General features: G+C 37.5%; 1 protein-coding gene across 2 annotated transcripts; it reads left to right on the top strand.

Moving 5' to 3' along the window:
- The first annotated feature begins 11,272 nt into the window (after positions 1–11,272).
- LOC121798128 lies at positions 11,273–18,878 on the top strand. Of its 2 annotated transcripts, none has more exons than XM_042196978.1 (11): positions 11,273–11,509; positions 11,974–12,265; positions 13,066–13,140; positions 13,258–13,832; positions 14,773–15,480; positions 15,650–15,804; positions 16,980–17,188; positions 17,284–17,411; positions 17,509–17,807; positions 17,884–17,987; positions 18,286–18,878. In XM_042196978.1, exons 2-11 carry the CDS (start codon positions 11,992–11,994, stop codon positions 18,354–18,356), a joined length of 2,598 nt encoding a protein of 865 aa, XP_042052912.1. In that variant the 5' UTR covers positions 11,273–11,509; positions 11,974–11,991; the 3' UTR covers positions 18,357–18,878. The 2 variants fall into 2 exon arrangements, with proteins under 2 accessions (XP_042052912.1, XP_042052911.1); XM_042196977.1 differs by having other exon boundaries at positions 11,274–11,509; positions 13,063–13,140.
- Positions 18,879–20,656: the final 1,778 nt, after the last annotated feature.

Here is a 20,656-nt window from a genome sequence, read left to right as displayed (position 1 = left end):
AGACCAATTAAGGACAGTGCGCCACTCACCTAAAAGGAATATGAGAAATATTGTTGCATTACATCAATAATTAAGAGTGACAAGCATTGAGTTTAGTACTTAATAAATATAATTTCTGCATTTGAGATACACATCACGGTGGGGTAGAACTTTTTGAAATTTTCTGGTGAAGGTTTATGTATATCTTGAAGAGTCAATTTGTCCAAATTTGTTACTCCATATGAGACGCGTTATACCTTCTTTTTTGTTTTTATTGTGGACCATGTCTTTAATTAAAGATCAGATCAGATCAGATGGAATAGTAATATTTAGTAAAGTGGCCTTAAATTAAGAAATTTCGTCAATAAACAAGCTCGTATTGATCTAAGATAATAGATAATTCTGTAATGACGGTTCATCAACCATAGGATGTTCAAGTGGCCGAAGACGTTAACTATGTTGTTAAAATTGCCGACACCAAATAATGAATATCCAATCAGGAGTTGATAGTTTGCTACTGCTACTAGCAGGATCGTTGGATGGGACCCATGGTGCATGCCAATATAATATATGTATCCCTCCATGTTTTCAGGCACTTTTTCCACTCGTAGTACAACATTCGATGTTGTTGAACATGTCGGAAATGTCATTTCGTGTCTCGTGTATACGTAGTAGTTGCTCTCAATCAAGAGTTGTCGAAAACTTCAAGTATTCAATGTCAAATGCATCCAGAATGTCATGGTAGAACGTCTTAAGCATTTTTCCCTCGTCACTTCAGGACATGCAGGTAATCGTCAAGAATATTAGATGTTCCATCAGCTGTGAGTTGTCGCATAATCAATGTACATCTCCGAGCTTTGAAAGTCATTGTCGTATGTCCGCTCCGGAATAAATCTATGTGTCTACATATATAAGTGGCGAAAAATACAACCGTTCTGCATTACAGATAATCACCCGCAAGGCCAAAATATGGCGCCGATAAATTCTTGTTCCCAAAGGCATATACGTCCCCAATCAGTCTTGATTGACCACACTTGTTTTCTTCAAAAGTCCAAATAACATAGTAATTTAAATGAATGCGTTGTAATAAGCGATTGTGCACTCGTCTATTGAATTATCTTTGTTGAAAAATGTTTTGGCTGGTATGAATCCATATAAATGAAATGATTTATAAGAGAAAATTGTTTGAAATTTAGAAAGAGGTTAGAGATATTGAAAATTATTGGAATTGTGGTGTAAAAATTATTAAGTACTCCAAAATGAAGGTAAAAGTGAAAAGAATTGAGTCATCCTTATTATTGCATTATGTGATTATATTAGTAATGATTATGACCTTTGCTCTAATTGAATACGAAGAGTTAGGTAGAGCAAAAAGCAGGCGAGTACTTATCCATCCACGTAGTCTGTTGTCCACACTCCATAGTGTTATGTGGATTGTCTTTTTTCGTACAAATCCAAATTGTCTGTTGTCTCGATTTAGGTGTGCTGAGGTATATCAAATTGAATTTAGTTCTCTTTTCAATGTTATTTTGTATTTATCTCACAATATTCATATGTATATGCGATCAACACACACATAAGCATACTTATATACTGAATTTTATGACAGACGTAATCATTGGGTAATATGAAAGCTATATGTCGTAAATTAGAATATCCAATTTTAATTAATTAGTACAATATTATAGCTTAACTGCTTAATTCGGGCGAGAGTACATAGGTCCATAATTTCAAATTATATATGATTGTAGAGAAGTGTGTTAGAAGTTGATAACGTAGAAATATTCTTTAGTTAAATATTAGTATAAGATAATATGCATGTTCAAACAAAAATTGGCTTTCTCCAATTCAACTGTGTACTATAACTGTTTTGGCATCTGATTGGCATACAAAATGGATACTGAAAATGTAGAAATCATGGTATTAAATATGTCCGGTCAATGGATTTTGAGCAAATAATAAATGTGACGAGACATTTAATTTTGTGAAATTAAATGATATAGCGTCGATCTACATTTTACGTAGATAAATGTAGTATATTCACTTTCTCAAATCCGATTTCCGGTGAGTGAGAAATAGTGGATTAAAGTTGGGCATAATTAGCTTTTAATTAAAGCTTGGAGTTGGAGCTTAGGGAATAATTAACTAGTGTTAATTATCCCACATTGGAGGATTAACACATCTTTTAATGTGTATAAATTAAGTGACTTTATGTTACTTAATAATTATAGTGGACCAAGATGGGTGAAAAAGCCCACACGCGCGCGCCGCCGCCGCCGCCCGCCCGAGCCCGAGCCCGTGCCCGTGCTCGCGGGCCGCGGGCCCGGGCCCGATCCCGATCCCGATCTTGGACTTGGATCTTGGCAATTGGTCTTTGGGCTTGGGGCTTGGCCCAAACCCTGCATGGTGGCTTGGCCTATAAATAGGCTAGCCATACCACTGCATTAGGACACACAATTCCAAGCATTCTCTGCATCATAAGCTCTCTCCCTCTCTGCATTGTCTTTCTGTCGAAGCTCTGCCCTCTCCTCCATCCAGTTCGCCGGAGCTCTACTGATTGCGGTGCTGCATCAAAAGAGACGTAGTCGTTTTACCTTTGGGGACGAAACGCCAAACCGAAGAGTACTACCGGGGCGTATCTCGTCTTGCGGGAAGAGGCCTCCTCGACTCGGCTAAACATTCACGGTTTATTTATTTAATTGTAATTCAGTTCAGTTTCGTTTCTTGTATTCCTTCTTTTGGGTTGTATTACGCCCGGCTTTTATCTCTTGTAATCCCAAGAAACCAACAATCGCAAGACGAGATAGCTTGCCTTTGAAGGGATTTGGACCTCCTAAACTGAACTAAAACTTTCGAAACAATTAAAACCTTTGCTGGAGATGTCGACTGAATCCAACAACGCTGATGCCACCACCACCGCCGCCATTCCCTCCACCATGGCGACCACTGGACCGGTCAACACTTCATCGATTCCCTCGATGATGCCAACCCCCGGCTTCCCAGCCGCCTCATCCACTGTCCCTTGGGTTTGGGACAACCCCTTCGGGGCGTCCACTGGTTCCACCTTTGGTGGTTCGGTTGGTTCCACGTTTAGTGGTTCCTTCGGATCCTTTAATGGATCGAGTGTTGGTGCCTTCGGGCTCAATATTGGTGTTGGATCTTCCGGGATCAACACGAATGTGGGGGGCACTATGCCCAACACGAACATGGGGGGCTCTATGCCCAACCAAGTTGTTGGCTCCTTCGGGGGCAACGGAATTGGTTCCTTCCAAGGACCAACTGCGGCACCTTTGGCACCAAGAATGATGCCACCTGCCGAGAAACCACCAAAGTTTGGAGGATCAGACTTCAAGAGGTGGTATCAAAAGATGTTGTTCTACTTGACAACATTGGGCGTCGCCAACTTCCTCACGGAGAACGAGCCGCCCGCGCCAAACGACCAAGAGACTAGGCCCGAAGTCATGGCAGACTATGAAGCTTGGAGGAAAGGAGATTATCTTTGTAAAAATTTCATTCTAAGTGCATTAGATGATAGTTTGTACAATGTATACTCCAATGTAACCACATCTAAACAAATGTGGGAAAGCCTAGAAAAGAAATATAGCATAGATAATGCTGCAGGGACTGAACAGGTCGTAGCGTCCAAGTTTATGGACTACAAAATGGTCGACTCTCGACCCATCATGGAGCAAGTCCAAGAGCTCCAAATGATCATCCACTCCTTAGTGGCTGAAGGGATGACCTTGCCCGATAAGTTCCTAAGGTGCACGATCATTGACAAGCTCCCTCCAAGTTGGAAGGACTTCAAGAGTTATCTCAAGCACAAGCGAAAACAGATGACCCTTGAAGACTTGATCGTGAAGTTGCGCATTGAGGCCGACGTGCGCAAAAGTGATCAAAAGGCTAAGGGCTTCACCCCAAATGAAGCCAAAGCTAACCTGTTGGAGCGGGGCGGTCCCTCCAACAAACGCCCTCGCCCAAACCGTCCAAACGACAAAGGGAAGGGAAAGCAGCCTTCAAAGAAGTTTGAAGGCGACTGCTACTAGTGTGGCAAACCAGGCCACTTTGCTAAAGACTGCCGCAGCAAGAAGAAGAAGCCGGCTGCCCACGTCGTTGAGAAGGAGTTCAAGGACTGGGATGAAAACGTCCTCATTCCTGTGGTCACCGAAGAGGTTAACCTTGTGGATAACAAGGGTGGCTAGTACATCGACACCGGCGCTACTGCTCATGTCTGCTCAGATAGGAGCAAGTTTGCCTCCTACACTGCTGCTGAAGGGAGGAAGATCAACATGGGGAATCAAGCATCGTCCGAAGTCCTCGGCGTTGGTAACGTGATTCTCATGATGACGTCTGGCGTCACGATCACTTTGAAGGATGTGCTGCATGTCCCGGACATCCGCAAGAACCTAGTGTCAGGATCAATACTAGTTAATAAGGGGTTTAAACTTGTATTTGAGTTTGATAGGTTTACTTTGTATAAGTTTGGAAAATCCCTCGGAAAAGGTTATGTAACCGATGGGCTTTTCAAGCTTAGTGTGGCAACTCGCAGTGTTGCAAAGCCTTTGGCTAATAAAAATAAAGCATCTACTTCCTCTTACTTGACTGAGTGTTCAAATTTGTGGCATTGTAGATTGGGACATGTAAATTCTAAAGCCATTAAAAGATTAGTAAATTTAGATTTACTAAAGGCTAATGAATTGGATATCCAAGATAAATGTGAAATTTGTCTTGAAGCAAAAATGACTAAGTTGCCGTTTCACTCGGTTGAACGAAGCACAAAACCCCTTGAATTAATTCACACGGACGTATGTGATTTAAAGATGGTGCAAACTAGAGGTGGTAAAAAGTACTTTATCACTTTCATAGATGATTGCACAAGGTATTGCTACATTTATCTTTTAAGAAGTAAAGATGAAGCAATAGAAGCGTTCAAAAATTATAAGAACGAAGTTGAGAATCAACTTGGTTGTAAAATCAAAACGATTCGAAGCGATAGAGGAGGCGAATATGTAGCCCCGTTTGAGGAGTTATGCAACGCAAGTGGTATAACTCATCAAACAACTGCTCCATATTCACCACAATCTAATGGTGTTGCAGAACGCAAAAATCGAACTCTAAAAGAGATGATGAATGCACTGCTTCTAACTTCAGGATTACCACATAACATGTGGGGGGAAGCTGTTTTGACAGCCAACTATATCTTGAATAAGATCCCTCTCAAAGGAAAAGATGTCACTCCTTATGAGTTATGGAATGGAAGGAAGCCATCCTACAAATACCTCAAAGTGTGGGGGTGTTTGGCAAAGGTGATGGTTCCTCCGCCCAAAGAAGTTACAATCGGACCTAAGACGGTTGATTGCATCTTCATTGGGTATGCACTTAACAGTAGTGCATATCGATTTGTTGTTCACAAGTCTGAAATATCGACTATCACAGTAGGAACAACAATTGAGTCAAGGAATGTTGTATTTCTCGAAAATACATTTCCTTGCAAAGACAAGGAAAAAGTCTCAACCAATTCTGAGACAAGAATTGAAGAAGCCACTAGTTCTAAACAAGTGGAAGAAGAAGCCACTAGTTCTAAATCAGCAGATGCGGAACCTGAATCGCGCAAGCGTGCAAGGCCCGATCCAAAAGATACAGTACTAAGACGTGGTAATAGAGTCAGAACACCAAAAACTTTTGGTCCTGACTACATTGCTTTCATGTTGAATGAAGAACCAACATCGATAAAAGTAGCCTTTGCTGGCCCAGACGGGCTGCATTGGAGAGAAGCTGTTCAAAGTGAAATTGATTCAATTTTGCTAAACCACACATGGGTGTTGGTTGATTTGCCCGAAGGTGCTAAACCTTTAGGATGCAAATGGGTTCTTAAAAGAAAGTTTAAGGCCGATGGAACAGTTGATAAGTATAAAGCCCGACTAGTAGTAAAGGGTTTTAAACAAAAGGAAGGACATGACTTCTTCGATACCTATTCACCTGTAACAAGGATTACATCTATCCGGGTGCTTCTCGCTATTGCTGCATTGCACAATCTTGAGATTCATCAAATGGATGTAAAGACCGCGTTTCTGAATGGTGAATTAGAAGACAAAATCTATATGGAACAACCCGAAGGGTTTGTAGTACCTGGACAAGAGAAAAAGGTATGCAAGCTCGTAAAGTCCCTATATGGATTGAAACAAGCGCCATTGCAATGGCACTTGAAGTTTGATAATGTGATGTTATCAAATGGGTTTAAAATCAACGAGTGCGACAAATGTGTCTACATCAAGAGCACTAATAACGGTCATGTTATAGTGTGTCTCTACGTTGATGATATGTTAATCTTGGGTAGCAACACTCAAGTAATTAACGATACAAAGGCCATGTTAAAGAGAAACTTTGACATGAAAGACATGAGTCTAGCCGATGTAATTCTTGGAATGAAGATTCTAAGAACGAATGATGGAATCATCTTAACACAATCACATTATGTTGAGAAGATATTGAATAAATTCAAAGCCTATGATGGCGCGCCGGTTAAGACTCCAATTGAACTCGACGTTCACTTGAGCAAAAACAAAGGCGAGCCCGTTGCACAAGAAGAGTATGCACGGGTCATCGGGTGCATTATGTACTTGACTAATTGCACTCGACCTGACATTGCTTGTGCCGTGAACAAGTTAAGTCGTTACACGAGCAATCCAAGCAAAGAGCATTAGAGAGCTCTTGTGAGGGTTTTGAGATATTTAAAACACACTCAAAATCTTGGGCTACACTTCTTGAGATACCCCCCGGTACTTGAAGGGTACTGTGATGCCAATTGGATATCCGATAATAGAGACTCACTTTCAACAAGTGGATATGTCTTTACTATTGGGGGTGGTGTTGTATCGTGGAAATCCACAAAACAAACCTGTATAGCCCGATCAACAATGGAATCGGAGTTCATTGCCTTGGATAAGGCTGGTGAGGAAGCCGAGTGGCTTAAGAACTTCCTTGAAGACATTCCATGTTGGTCTAAGCCAGTGCCACCAGTGCTAATCCACTGCGATAGCCAAGCGGCTATTGGAAGGGCAAACAATGGTTTCTATAACGGTAAGTCTCGACATATACGTCGACGACATAACACCGTGAGACATTTGATCACAACTGGCGTGATTACAATTGACTATGTGAAGTCAATAGATAATCTAGCGGATCCGCTAACCAAAGGGTTAAACCGTGATCAAATGAATAAGTTGCTAGAGGGAATGGGTTTAAAATCCACAAACTAAAGAATTATCATAGCGGTAACCCAACCATGATGACTGGAGATCCCAAGAACTTGGTTCAAAGGGACAACTAAGCTATGAGAGTTCATGAGAAACACTCAACTATATCTATTCCCTAGAGAGCAATAGAGTGTTGGAGAACTTGCCGAGTGGTAAAGGCCAAGTCTATGACTTCTAATGGTTCTTAAGAAACTCAAAGAGATGGAGTTCTCAAAGAGACCAAGTATGGCAAGGTACTTGACTAAGAATCACATATGTAAGTGTGAAGTGTGGTCGCTTCATAAAACACACTTATGAATCCAAAGTGGTGTCCAAGACCGCAATGGACACAAAACGTGAGAACGGATGAGGTTGATGTGTTTAGCGTTAACACCATTGTCTCGGTGCACGCCGTGGGGGATTAGTTCAAAGCATCGCGCTACTAAGCCGCCTGTGTATCCGATGGTGTCGACTATGGAGGGTTCAAAGTCAACAACTACCTATCCTTATGCTTATATACCTCTCGAGGGTTGAGCTTGTGTCTGCATGCATATGCATTCGGCTATTTCCACTCATGTGTGGGATTGTAGAAATCATGGTATTAAATATGCCCGGTCAATGGATTTTGACCAAATAATAAATGTGACGAGACATTTAATTTTGTGAAATTAAATGACATAGCGTCGATCTACATTTTACGTAGATAAATGTAGTATATTCACTTTCTCAAATCCGATTTCCGGTGAGTGAGAAATAGTGGATTAAAGTTGAGCATAATTAGCTTTTAATTAAAGCTTGGAGTTGGAGCTTAGGGAATAATTAACTAGTGTTAATTATCCCACATTGGGGGATTAACACATCTTTTAATGTGTATAAATTAAGTGACTTTATGTTACTTAATAATTATAGTGGACCAAGATGGGTGAAAGAGCCCACACGCGCGCGCCGCCGCCGCCGCCGCCCGCCCGCCCGAGCCCGAGCCCGTGCTCGCGCTCGCGGTCGCGGGCCGCGGGCCCGATCTCGATCTTGATCTTGGACTTGGACTTGGACTTGGTCTTGGTCTTGGACTTGGATCTTGGCAATTGGTCTTTGGGTGGTCTTTGGGCTTGAGGCTTGGCCCAAACTATTCTTTTTGGACCACCGCCGAGTCAGCAATCCAAGTGGCTTGATGAGCCTTCATGGCTCGGTTGACCCTGCATGGTGGCTTGGCCTATAAATAGACTAGCCATACCACTGCATTAGGACACACAATTCCAAGCATTCTCTGCATCATAAGCTCTCTCCCTCTCTGCATTGTCTTTCTGTCGAAGCTCTGCCCTCTCCTCCATCCAGTTCGCCGGAGCTCTACTGATTGCGGTGCTGCATCAAAAGAGACGTAGTCGTTTTACCTTTGGGGACGAAACGCCAAACCGAAGAGCACTACCGGTGCGTATCTCGTCTTGCGGGAAGAGGCCTCCTCGACTCGGCTAAACATTCACGGTTTATTTGTTTCATTGTAATTCAGTTCAGTTTCGTTTCTTGTATTCCTTCTTTTGGGTTGTATTACGCCCGGCTTTTATCTCTTGTAATCCCAAGAAATCAACAGAAAATAATGGATTTGCACGAAGGATTCGACCAATTGGAGAATACAAGTATTAAAATATAAGAAAGTTTTTTAAGGAGTATGTTGTATTTAAATACTCAACTCGTAACAATTCAATTAATTATGAATCTAGATCTCTTTTTCCAATCAATTATTTTCATCGCATATAAGAAAGTTTTTTAAGGAGTATGTTGTATTTAAATACTCAACTCGTAACAATTCAATTAATTATGAATCTAGATCTCTTTTTCCAATCAATTATTTTCACCGCATATGAGTATATATATATATATATATATATATATATATATATGATTAGAAGAATTTCAAACCTAATATATGTATAAAATTAAATACCCAACTTTGTGCAATATAAATATGATAAGTTACATGTGTGCTACGTTCATTTTAATTTAGAGACAGCAACAAGTTTTGGGTCCATCCACGTTGGAAGGGGCTCAAAGACAGTGAACAAAACATCATTATACAATTACGTAACATTAATTTTATTATATTTTGCGTCACATTATTTTTTATATTTTATCATACATACCAACATCAATCTATCAAACGTGATTTTCTGATTTTTGATTTTTTTCGGGATCAGGCGTGCAATTTATTTTGATTTTTTTTATTATTAGCCATGTCTATAAAGCCTTACTAAAATTATTTTAATAATTTTTTCAAATTTATCTAAACATGATGTGAATTATTATGCAAAGCTCCTATTAACTATCTAAATTATCCATTCAAATAAAATTTAATAAATACAGCTCCTATAAAATAAAACTATGTGTATATACACCCTGCAGTCAATGCGGCAATGCCTCCCGTCGCACTTTGTACCCGATCCAAGATGAACATTGGAAAATTCTATTTCATTTTTTAAAATATCACTTCCAATTTTACTACTTAGTGATAATGGAAAAAGGTTCTTATTCGTACAACTATATTATGTTCCTCCTTTCGAAGAAGTTTTGCCCCCACAAATTGCATTTTTAAAACCAACATACTAGCACGGCTGGAAGTATGAGGTTTAGTTGTAAATTGTAAATTAAGCATATTTAATTATTACTAAGCTTAACAAATTGGATTTATATATTTTAAGGTTAGAGATAACACGTGGACGGATGTGGTTGCCAACGTTAACAAAAATGACGTTATTCTTCGTTTGATGTAATTTTTGGTTTGAGCGCCATTGCATAAAAATAGAGAATTTGGAAATGGAATTTAATGTGAAATTCAAGTGGAGGAAGATATACAGTACTACTATTGAAGTATTTTAAGTGAATAATAAGATACTACATCTCATTAAAACTAAACCTTACCAATAAAGAATGTGAACTAATTAACCCAAAAATAAACTATATGCCGGAATTGTCCAAAATAACAAAAATGGACTATAGTTGAGAGAGAGAGAATATCATTTTGTTTATTTTGACTACCACACAACATATTCAATAGGTGCGAAGCTCAAAAACCTATTATTACGAAAAGCTTGTCATTTACTTACTACTACTTTTTGTTGATTTGTGGTAAATCAACTTTCAAATCATGCGAATTAAATACATAATTTTATTATCATTCAGAATTGTCCCAAAAGAATTTTTTTTGGTAAAATTGGTGGCGATGTGGAAATTGAATTTTACGATGTAAATATACTGCCATTTCTCAAATCGTTACCATCATAGACTTGAAATAACGTTGTTTGCCAAATTTGTAAGAATTTTAAGAATTCACTATTCAGGGTTTGCAACTTTGATTTACGATTGCAGTTCACAGCCCATCGTTACGAAAAAGACAAATTGAGGTTCACAACTCTTTAAATAGCAATTTAGACGTTCTTAAATTTGGGGTTTTGCTATTTGGTTGGTAGAGAAGGTAGATGCTTGCAGTTTGTAAGTATCTAAAGGTGGGCATCAGACAACGATAGAGGTGCCCGGGCTATGAAACATTAATTCATTAAAATTTGATTTGATTTGATTTATAAATCAGTAGATATACAATTCTTAATTTATTAGATAAAGAAGCTTAAATAAGAATAAACATTTATAAATCATTTTAAATGTTTTTATAAAAATGTGATTACTGTAATTAGTCTTACCAACCAAATATTTTATTATAATTATTTTGAATATAATCTATTCAATCAAACAAAAACATTAAATTGCACGTCCTAATTTATCTAATGTTATACCAATCGGACGAACACTTAATGCAGTGCATCCAATGTGGATGTTAAATAAAATATCACTAATCACTTTTTGATTTTTTTTTTTAAATGATAAGATATTGAATAAGAGAATAAAGATACCTGAAATAACGATTAACGACTATTGAATTTATTAAAGGCATCCCACATAATTTATGAATTTTCAAGTGGAAAAGAATCGAGAAATTAAGTGCTTAAAACAAAAGATATTAGAGTTTAAACCCTAGAAATTATATTCATATGTATTTGATTAAAAAATCAAGCTTAGCAGTCATTTTAAAATCCCTTTTCCCCTCAAAATTGAGACTTTTGAAAGATCTTAGTACTACAGCACCACTGTAATACGAGGAAGAAGACTGTATTACTATTAACTGTGGCAGCCTTACTCCACTTCACCTGCTCTCGGTTCACCGCCAGATCTGCCGTGATTCCATCTCACCGCAATCGGATTCGTCGCGAACCGCTCCGCGCTGCTCGGGCGAACCGCCATTTTCCGATCAGGTCAATTTTCGGATCACTTTTGAATTCTCAGTTCCAATTGTCGTTTGCATCCAATTGAGTCGCGTGGCATTGCGTTATAGTGAGAATTATGCGAGTTATTGATGCAGCTGACTGTTTGAAGTGCGAGGATTAGTTTGGTTTTGCGGAATCAGTGGGTTTGGATGTGGTCTAGTTATTTGTGTTATGTTCTGAATTTGTGATGCGTGAATCTGTTTGAATTTAGACTTTTTTGTGTGTGCGGGGATTCGAGTTGCGCTGATATCATTCGATTTTAAGCCTTTTGATGATCTACGTGCATTTGACATTAGAAATGGGGAAATAGGATTTGGGGTCTATTGGTTAGTGATGGATCAAAAGAATCTGGAGTGATGAGTTTTCACTTTCTTTTAGTATTATTTTTCAATTTTCTTACGAAGCTATGAAACAGTTAGATCCTGAAGATTTTATGTTTCCTGATGTTGCAGAAATAATTATAGTGGAACATGAATTTTTTGAAGCTGAGGTCCAGCAACAGTCAGCCATCTGTTAAAGAGACCCAGGTAGAGGGAAATTCTGTGTCAAAAGCTGCTAGTACATTGGAGGGTCTGATTGCTGATGACCCATTTGGAGAACGCACATCTTCTGAGCCAAGGTACTCAGAAAGTGAAGAATTTGGGAATGAGAATGGCATGGAAGCACATTCAAGTGGAAAGAATAATCAAGTTGACAGCCATATAGATGTTACTGAAGATGATGGGTTGATAGTTATTCCATGCAGTATGGCCACACTCTTGCTCTTTATTACTGGCATGATTTGATTCTGTAAAATCGTTCTAACTTTCTAGAGATAATTGTGGTCTGTCTGTGAAAAAGATAAATACTAGTAATAATTTTTATGAAGCATTTTCATAATCATGCGGAATTATCGAAGATCTGTTAGTGCTGAGCCAAAGGTTCTCTTATAAAGTTTGAGATCCACGGTGCCAGCCTTGAAACCCTTGGTTGAAACTTAAAAACAAGATTAGATCACCAAGCTACAGCTTCTCCTTTGAGTAGTCACAGTAGATATTGCTTAAGCTCTCTGGACATGTTATTTTGTCATTTTGCAATCCCAGTAAAATAATGCCTATCCTATAGTATTATTTTCGCATGTATAAATAACCCACTACATAAGTTAAGGTTGCCATCTCCGTGAATGGTGGTGATAGCTAAGGCAAATATCTAAGATGGTTGCAAGTGGAAGAGGAATATGGCTGACAGGAAAGACAGGTAGATGTGGCCTAAGAATGATTGTAGATGATGCTTAGATTAACAGTAGGATGATGAATTCTTGGCCAGTAAAACTCCTAGTGTTTGAATTGCTTGAAGCATTCACCTCTGCCAGCATATATTTGAAGCTTTATTTGAAGTGTTATAGTGGCTTTGATTTGCTGATAGAGTTGACCTAGAGATTTGTCAGAGTTACTTATTTTATTTTTAGTTTTTGAAACTAGCTTAACTGGAGTTGCTCTTATTGCTATGTTTGAAGCTTTATCTGAACTATTTTAACTTGTGGATTTTTCTTCTTACCCCAGAAGAAGTTCCAGACAATTGGAATGAGGCATCAGATATACTTTCATTACGCTCCCTGGACCGCAGCTTTGTTTTTCCTGGTATCTGTTTGTGTTTGTCTGCATTTTTTCTGAGCCTATATATTTGCCCCTTTTTAGCTTGAATATTTCTAGATCTTAATTTTTAACTCTTGCAATTTGTGTATGTCATCATCTTAGGTGAACAGATCCGAATTCTTGCATGTTTGTCTGCCTATAAGCAGGATATGGAAATAATTACACCTTTTAAAGTTGCCGCTGTCATGAATAAAACTGGAATTGGTAAAAACTTCAAAAAACAAAATGGGAACATTCAAGGAGAAGCAAGCCCAGTCCCTGAGACCGTTGTCACTAGTTCTGCTGATCAAGATAATCAAACTGATGAAATCATAACAGATAAGAAGATTGATTCATGCAAGGATGTTTCAACCGGTGAGTCTCTCCTTAGGATGGAAGATCACAAAAGACAGACTGAGCAATTGCTTCGAAGATTTGAAAATTCACATTTTTTTGTGCGAATTGCGGAGTCAAATGAACCACTGTGGTCCAAGAGAAGAGCAGGAGAAAACTGTTCTGAATCTTCCACTGCATTTGAAGAACGACTTCTAGGAGATTCTTTTGAAACTGCAACTGCCAGAAAGAAGAAGAATCCCGCTAGTGCCTCGATCGACAAAGGAAAATTTGATTCACGCACATCTGGGGGACTGGCAAGAGGTGTTGCCAAGTGCTGCTCACTTCCAAATGGAGACATAGTGGTGTGTTTTCAAATTAACTTGGGAAAAATTTGTAGGCTTATGAGTTATGTCTACTTTTTTATCGATATGTTTTGTGTTCATAAAGATTGAAAAAACATAAACCTCTTCTTGTCTGATTTAATTAGCCCATCTTAGTTTATTTCTTGTCTGATTTAATTAGCCCATCTTAGTTTATTGTGTCGCAGGTTATCATAAAAAACATTGAAGGTGTGATATGTGTGATATTTATACCATGCATCTTGATATGTGGTTTGGAATATTTAAAAATAGACGAGTTTGAGCTATAATTCTTTTGTGATAGTTATGTCCCAGTTGCACTTTCACCATTCAGTAGGCTAGTGGCTAATGCTGTTTTGGAGAGGCTTGCTGCTCTATCAGTTATATTTTTTCTTAGAAGTTTGCTACATCCATTAAGCTGCCAATTTGTTGTCGTACTACCGATTTGATTCATAACAAAGTGGAAGGTCCATACATAGCAATGCCAATCATATGCAATAGGCATTTTGTGTTTTCTTACTTGACATTTAGTCAGTCTATCAATTGAAAATGATATGCCTCCACTTTAAAAATGCATCTAAGGTTGATGACAGAATCGCGCTTCAATGAGGATCTCTCTAACTTTGTATTTGTGGTCGCATGTGCCAGTACTTTATGTTTAAACAGTATATTTGCATTTTGCTTTTGAACCCACCTTAATCTTTAGCTGTGTTACTGGATATAGGAAATACTGTGTTTGAGTGTCCTTTGCATAGGCAGGACACCGTTTACATGTGGCTAGGGGGGGAATCTCCTATCCAGGTTCAAAATATAGCATTCCTGCCCATATACAATGAGGCTTTATTGCACTAGGGCTGACGTGAAATACTTGTTATATCCAGATTTTGTTTAATCAGTGTGTTACTACTGATTTGAATTTCACTTTTTTTTTGGAAGGATGCAGGTGCTTTTACAATTAAATATTGGCACTCAGTTTTTTGTGGATCCAATCCTGGAGATTATACAATTTGAGAAGCACCAAGACAGAAATCCGAGCATTCAGAATCAGGATATTCCTACTTCTTTCAATCGAGATCCTTATGGGGAATTATTAAAATGGTTACTGCCCTTGGATAATTCTATTCCTCCTCCATCTCGGCCTTCACCTCCTCCTGCGTTGAGTTCCAGTTCAAGTATTCGTAGCGCATCTGTGAAACCTGCTGTACCTATCTCTTCAAGTTCCCAGCTCTTTTCTTTTGGCCATTTTAGAAGTTATTCTATGTCCTCACTCCCTCCAAATGCTACACCTTCTGCAGCTGCACCTTCTGCAGCTACATTGCAATCAGCTACTCCACCTGCAGCTACATTTCAATCAGCTACTCCACCCGCAGCTGTCACCACTCCTGAAACTAAACCTATGATCGACCCAGAAGACTGGAATCAGTTCTCGTTCAAGAAGTTTGTCGGAAGTGGAAAAAGTGGAGATGAGGGACTATTATCTTTTCGTGGTGTGCCACTGCAACATGAAAGATTTTCTGTTCGGTGTGGTTTGGAAGGAATATTTACACCTGGAAGAAGGTGGAGAAGAAAAATTGAGTTGATTCAACCTGTAGAAATTAATTCCTTTTCTGTTGATTGCAACACAGATGATCTTCTTTGTGTACATGTGAAGGTATAGTTTCTTTTATTGCCTCTATCCTACTTCCTTTGTCATTCCTCTAGGTGTTATGAAATGTATGCTTCCTTTCAAAAAGAAAACATGAGATGCCCTTACTAGAAGTATTGATTTTTTTGGTTTAGGATTTTAATGCGTTTAAATAATGATAAACTTATTTGTGCAGAATGTTTCCCCCATTCATGCACCAGATATAGTGGTGTTCATAGATTCCATAACGATTATTTTTGAAGAGGCATCAAAAGGTGGACCACCATTATTTTTACCGATTGCTTGCATTGAATCTGGGAACAACTACAGTTTACCAAATCTAGAACTGAGGTATTGTCCATGTGCATCAGTAATTTAAGTCTTGTGTTCTCAGTCCTGATAATGAAATTTTGGTTGTTGATCTGCTAAGAACATGTTTGCAGCTTAAAGGCTTTGGCTCTGCATTTTCTTATGCTTTATTTGGAACCCCGGTTATTTCTTCTCTTTTTCAAAAATTATTTGAGAACCATCTTCGTTGACAACATGGAGGCTGTCCTTTTTAATGATAACATGTTGTCAGTATCTTACTCCCTATAAAAAATGGTTTTGTTCCCGGTGAAAAATATTTAGAGGAGTATTTTATTGTTTCACCATGCATGATTGAAACCAGGAGTGTTGTGCTGCTGGTGTTTTGCTTTCAATACACTCTCAAAATTTTCGTTATCTGTGCTTGTCTTTATTAGAACACAGTCAGTAAACTGCAAATTACTTTTTTGGCTGCCAAAAGTACATAAAAGACTCGTATCAGATCTGTGGTTTCAAGTACAACATAAATTATTTGTAACTGCCTGTGCTAGGTTAAATATCATTCTGCCTCTTACTTCTTAGGCAAGTAAGAATTTTACAGTTGACTGTTAGTTCTTGCCAAAAGCTATGAAGACAACAATGAAATTCCTAATATTTCCAAATGACCAGCCGAAAGTACATAAAAGACTCGTATCAGATCTGTGGTTTCAAGTGCAACATAAATTATGTGTAACTGCCTGTACTAGGTTAAATATCATTCTGTCTCTTGGCCAAGTAAGAATTTATAGTTGACTGTTAGTTCTTGCCAAAAGCCATGAAGACAACAATGAAATCCCTAATATTTCCAAGTGACCAGCTAAGAATAATGATGTTGCTATGTCCAAGAGTATGCTGCTGGTAGTGATCTAATAAAAGTGACAGAGTGGCTTATACCATGGTACATCAAGCTTTTGTATATTAAGAGTTGGTTTGAAATATAGTATAAAGTAAATAAATGTTTAGTCTTGAACAGTTTCTATTCTTTACATGGAACTACTCATCCAATTGTACACAAAACATCACCTGATCTGTTTTGAGCATTTGTTCATTTGTCACTTGATATTTCAGATATAATAGGAATCGTCATGTCCTACACAGGGACCTTGTCTTTTTTCCTGTTTGTTTTCTGTTCTTCCTTAATCTCATTCATCTAAGCAGTTCATATGGTGTATAATTGATAGGAGAGGTGAAGAACATTCTTTTATTCTGAAACCAGCGACTTCAATGTGGAAGCATGGAAAGGGTCACAGTGATGGTAAGCCACGACTGTCACGCGTATCAGCAGTATCTGCTTCATCAAGCTTGCCTCACTTGAATTCTGGCGCAAAAAATAATGGATCATCTACCGATCAATTTGCCGTTCTTGTTTCGTGTCGATGCAATTATACTGGTACATTGATGTATAATTTGGATAAGTTTGATGATAACTCGTGTGGAGAACCCTATGTATGTGTTAATTCTTATTCTGTCGGTTGAATGTTGTAGAATCAAAGTTGTTTTTTAAGCAGCCGACAAGCTGGCGGCCTCGTATTTCAAGGGATCTTATGGTTTCTGTGGCATCTGAGATGTCTGACCAAGCTCTTGGATCTGATGGAACCCAGCTTCCAGTTCAGGTTATATACAAATTCAACTGTTTTCCTTTCGTTCCTTTTAATTTAATTTTCTAAGAGTTAACACCTACTACTGCAATATTAATTTTTGAACTTTCAGGTTTTAACTCTTCAAGCATCAAATATGACTTCGGAGGACCTGACTTTTACAGTTCTTGCACCAGCTTCATTTACTTCTCCTCCTTCTGTAGTGTCCTTGAGCAATTCTCCTCTGAGTCCAGTTTCAGATTCCATCGAGTTAGCAAGTGATAGGCGAGCAGATGTTTTTTATGGGCACAAAATGGAAGACGGTTCACAATCTGTATCTGGCAATGAACAAACTGTACCCATGTCTGACGTGGTCCAAAACACTGATATGGGTTGCAGCCATTTATGGTTACAGAGTAGAGTTCCTCTAGGGTACGTTATCGTTAATTTTCTGTTTGTTTTTCTTTCAACTTCGCCCCCTTAAGATTTTTCTTTCTTCTTGAACCAGATGTGTCCCTTCCCAATCTACAGCAACTGTTAAGCTTGAAGTTCTTCCATTGACTGATGGAATAATCACTCTTGATTCTCTTCAAGTAGAGGTTAGGGCAAAAGGTAAAAAGCAGCTCCATTGCACCTGAATTCACACATTTGATTTTTTTGAAAAAAAGAAAAAATAGAAAGTACAAAGAAGTATTTGATTGGTACATACTTTTATCAATTCTGATTCAAAATTTCGCTGCTGATAGGATGAGGTAGTATATGACTTTCTGATTACTGAGTACATGTTTTGACTGAGTTGTGGATTGTGGTAGAGATGAAAAAATCACATGATGCTATATTGATTTGATGGCAGTAAAAGTTTCTAGTTGCTTTCTTCATTTTAAATCACATGATGCTTTTTGGGTGATAGGTCTTACTTATGTTCCTGAGCAATCCCTAAAGATAAATTCAACCTCGAGCATAGCAACTGGTATACTTTGAGGTGCCTTTTTTTGTTCAAGTTCATTTGTTTTCATCGTTCTGGCACGAAGACACAAATTGCAAGATGGCTCTGGCTTGTTGCTAGTTTCTCTGTTGATATGAGCTTTAAAATCTGGTCGGGTGAGTTTCTCTACGTAAGCCAGCGCCTGAACAATCTCATATGTGTAAACCTCAGTTAATATCCGGTCTATTTTTCATGCATTTAGAGAGTACAGGTCCATACATCCCTGTAAAGAGTTCTTTGTGCTCCTATTATAAGAATCATTTCATACATGTTTTGATTTGATTTGAGATGTAGCTATGTAGTTGAGGTAGACTTTAGTGGGAATTATTGCGCATTTCTTTCAGCCGTAGATTTGTGCAAAAAATCGCTTTGCGTTTGAGATTATATTGTTGTTGTCAACTATAGTCTCCTCCATCAGTGTGAAACATGTAAGCATATTTTGTAGTATCTGATTTTCTTGTAATCCTTGAAATGTTACAATTTATAGACGATGAAACTGTTGCTGTGTTTCTCAGGAATTGCTATTTTCATGCTTGTAGGAAATTTTATTTATCACTCCCCCTCTATATCCTTGGTCTTGACACTTGATTAGGTCATGACATATATATTGATATTATAACTGTATATTTCCCTTTCGTCACCAAATAATTGTAACACGTAGCAGAGCAAAAAGAATTTGCAGCATGATGTGCAAATCTTCAACTTTGGATTATATTATGATTTAATGTCAGGTCAATGTTCAGCTTATAATTGTAGCATATGTGTCTAACGCTGAAGTGGAAATGGTATGATTATCTGCGGATTTATCATATCTTTTCAACTTATTTATTACCACATGTTAGCTGCCGCAGCATTACATTCTTTTTGGGATTTCAAATGATTGTCTTTCCTCGTAACATTTCTTATAATAAGCAGTGTTTTTCTTTAAATAAACTTCTCACAATATGTACTCCTTCATTAACAAACGAGAGAATATTCGTACGTATTTGTTATTTCAGTCCATTCATGATTTAAATCTCCTTTTTTTTCAAAAAATTTTGGTAAGTGGATCACACTTTCTGTTAATTCATTATACTATATTACCAACATATTATAAAACTACTCCTATTACTGTATATAAAAGTGGCACTTGTATTCTCCTAATTTTTTCATTTACTTTTCTTCATATTTTTTAAAATTCACTGTCGAGTTAAACTGTTAAAGAAAGATTTTAAAGGCAAAGGAAATATTACTATTTTAATTGCAAGTTAAAATCTTTTTTTACTGTGAGAAGATGAGATTAATTTTTAAACACTGCGCCGGATTTTACATTAATAACAAATGCAATAAACATATAATTTATCTTTGAGATTAGTTCGTGTAAAGACCTTTTTAAGCATGCATCTCACTAATGGATTATACATTTGCATATAAATATATTTTAATGATTCGTTATTTTGTGTATTTATATTCTATTTTATCCTATATTACGTGTTCCGATAATCTTACTAATAGGAGTCTAGTTGAATTGATACCCCCATGAAAAAGTTTCAAAGATGAAGATGAAAGGAATCATAAATAGAGGATTTTTACTTGAAAGTGGTAACTAGTTTTATTAAATCACATTTTCCATATCCACTCTATTATTAGTGCATGATTCGTGTCAAATAATATTCGACAACGGAGTATAAATAAATCGTTCAACAGTAATATTTTAAATCTAGATTAATATTTTATTCCACAATTTACCAAACACCTTAGTAAACAAAGGCTAAATACATGCATGCTCTCATATTTGTAATTCCATGTCTCCCATCACTAATTAGGAGTTAGGACTATCCCAGTTTTAATTATCATTCTTTTATGATTGCAATTTGATTTCTCGATCTTACGGTCTAAAATATCGCTAGCGTTTTGATAAAATAGCGGATTTAATAGGATATATATGAAATTAAACATAATCACTATATAATAAAATCTTCTTGATTAGACCAATCATGAAAAGTGAAATCCATATAAATAATTAGCGACTAAACAAAACAAATTCCCTTTCCGAAATTCCATAATTAGATTTCTAGTGCGTTTAAACGCACAACAACGACACGTCACATTACCCACCTATTATTCCATTCCATTTTGTTGAAAACTGACCGCTCGAAAGTCGAAACAATGTAAATTTTCCCATTAAAAATTTAAAAAATTCCCCTTTTTCAATCAATTGCACCTCATTTTATTTTAATAATTTATGAACCTTTACTGCTTAATTTGTGGTTAAATAATAATTACTATAAGTCAACTGGTTCTCTAAATTATCAAC

Source organism: Salvia splendens, chromosome 4 (genome assembly GCF_004379255.2).
Source record: "Salvia splendens isolate huo1 chromosome 4, SspV2, whole genome shotgun sequence".
In the NCBI taxonomy this organism is placed as follows: Eukaryota; Viridiplantae; Streptophyta; class Magnoliopsida; order Lamiales; family Lamiaceae; genus Salvia; species Salvia splendens.
The sequence above is the reverse complement of the archived record's forward strand: the minus strand, read 5'-3'. Positions and strand labels throughout refer to the sequence as shown.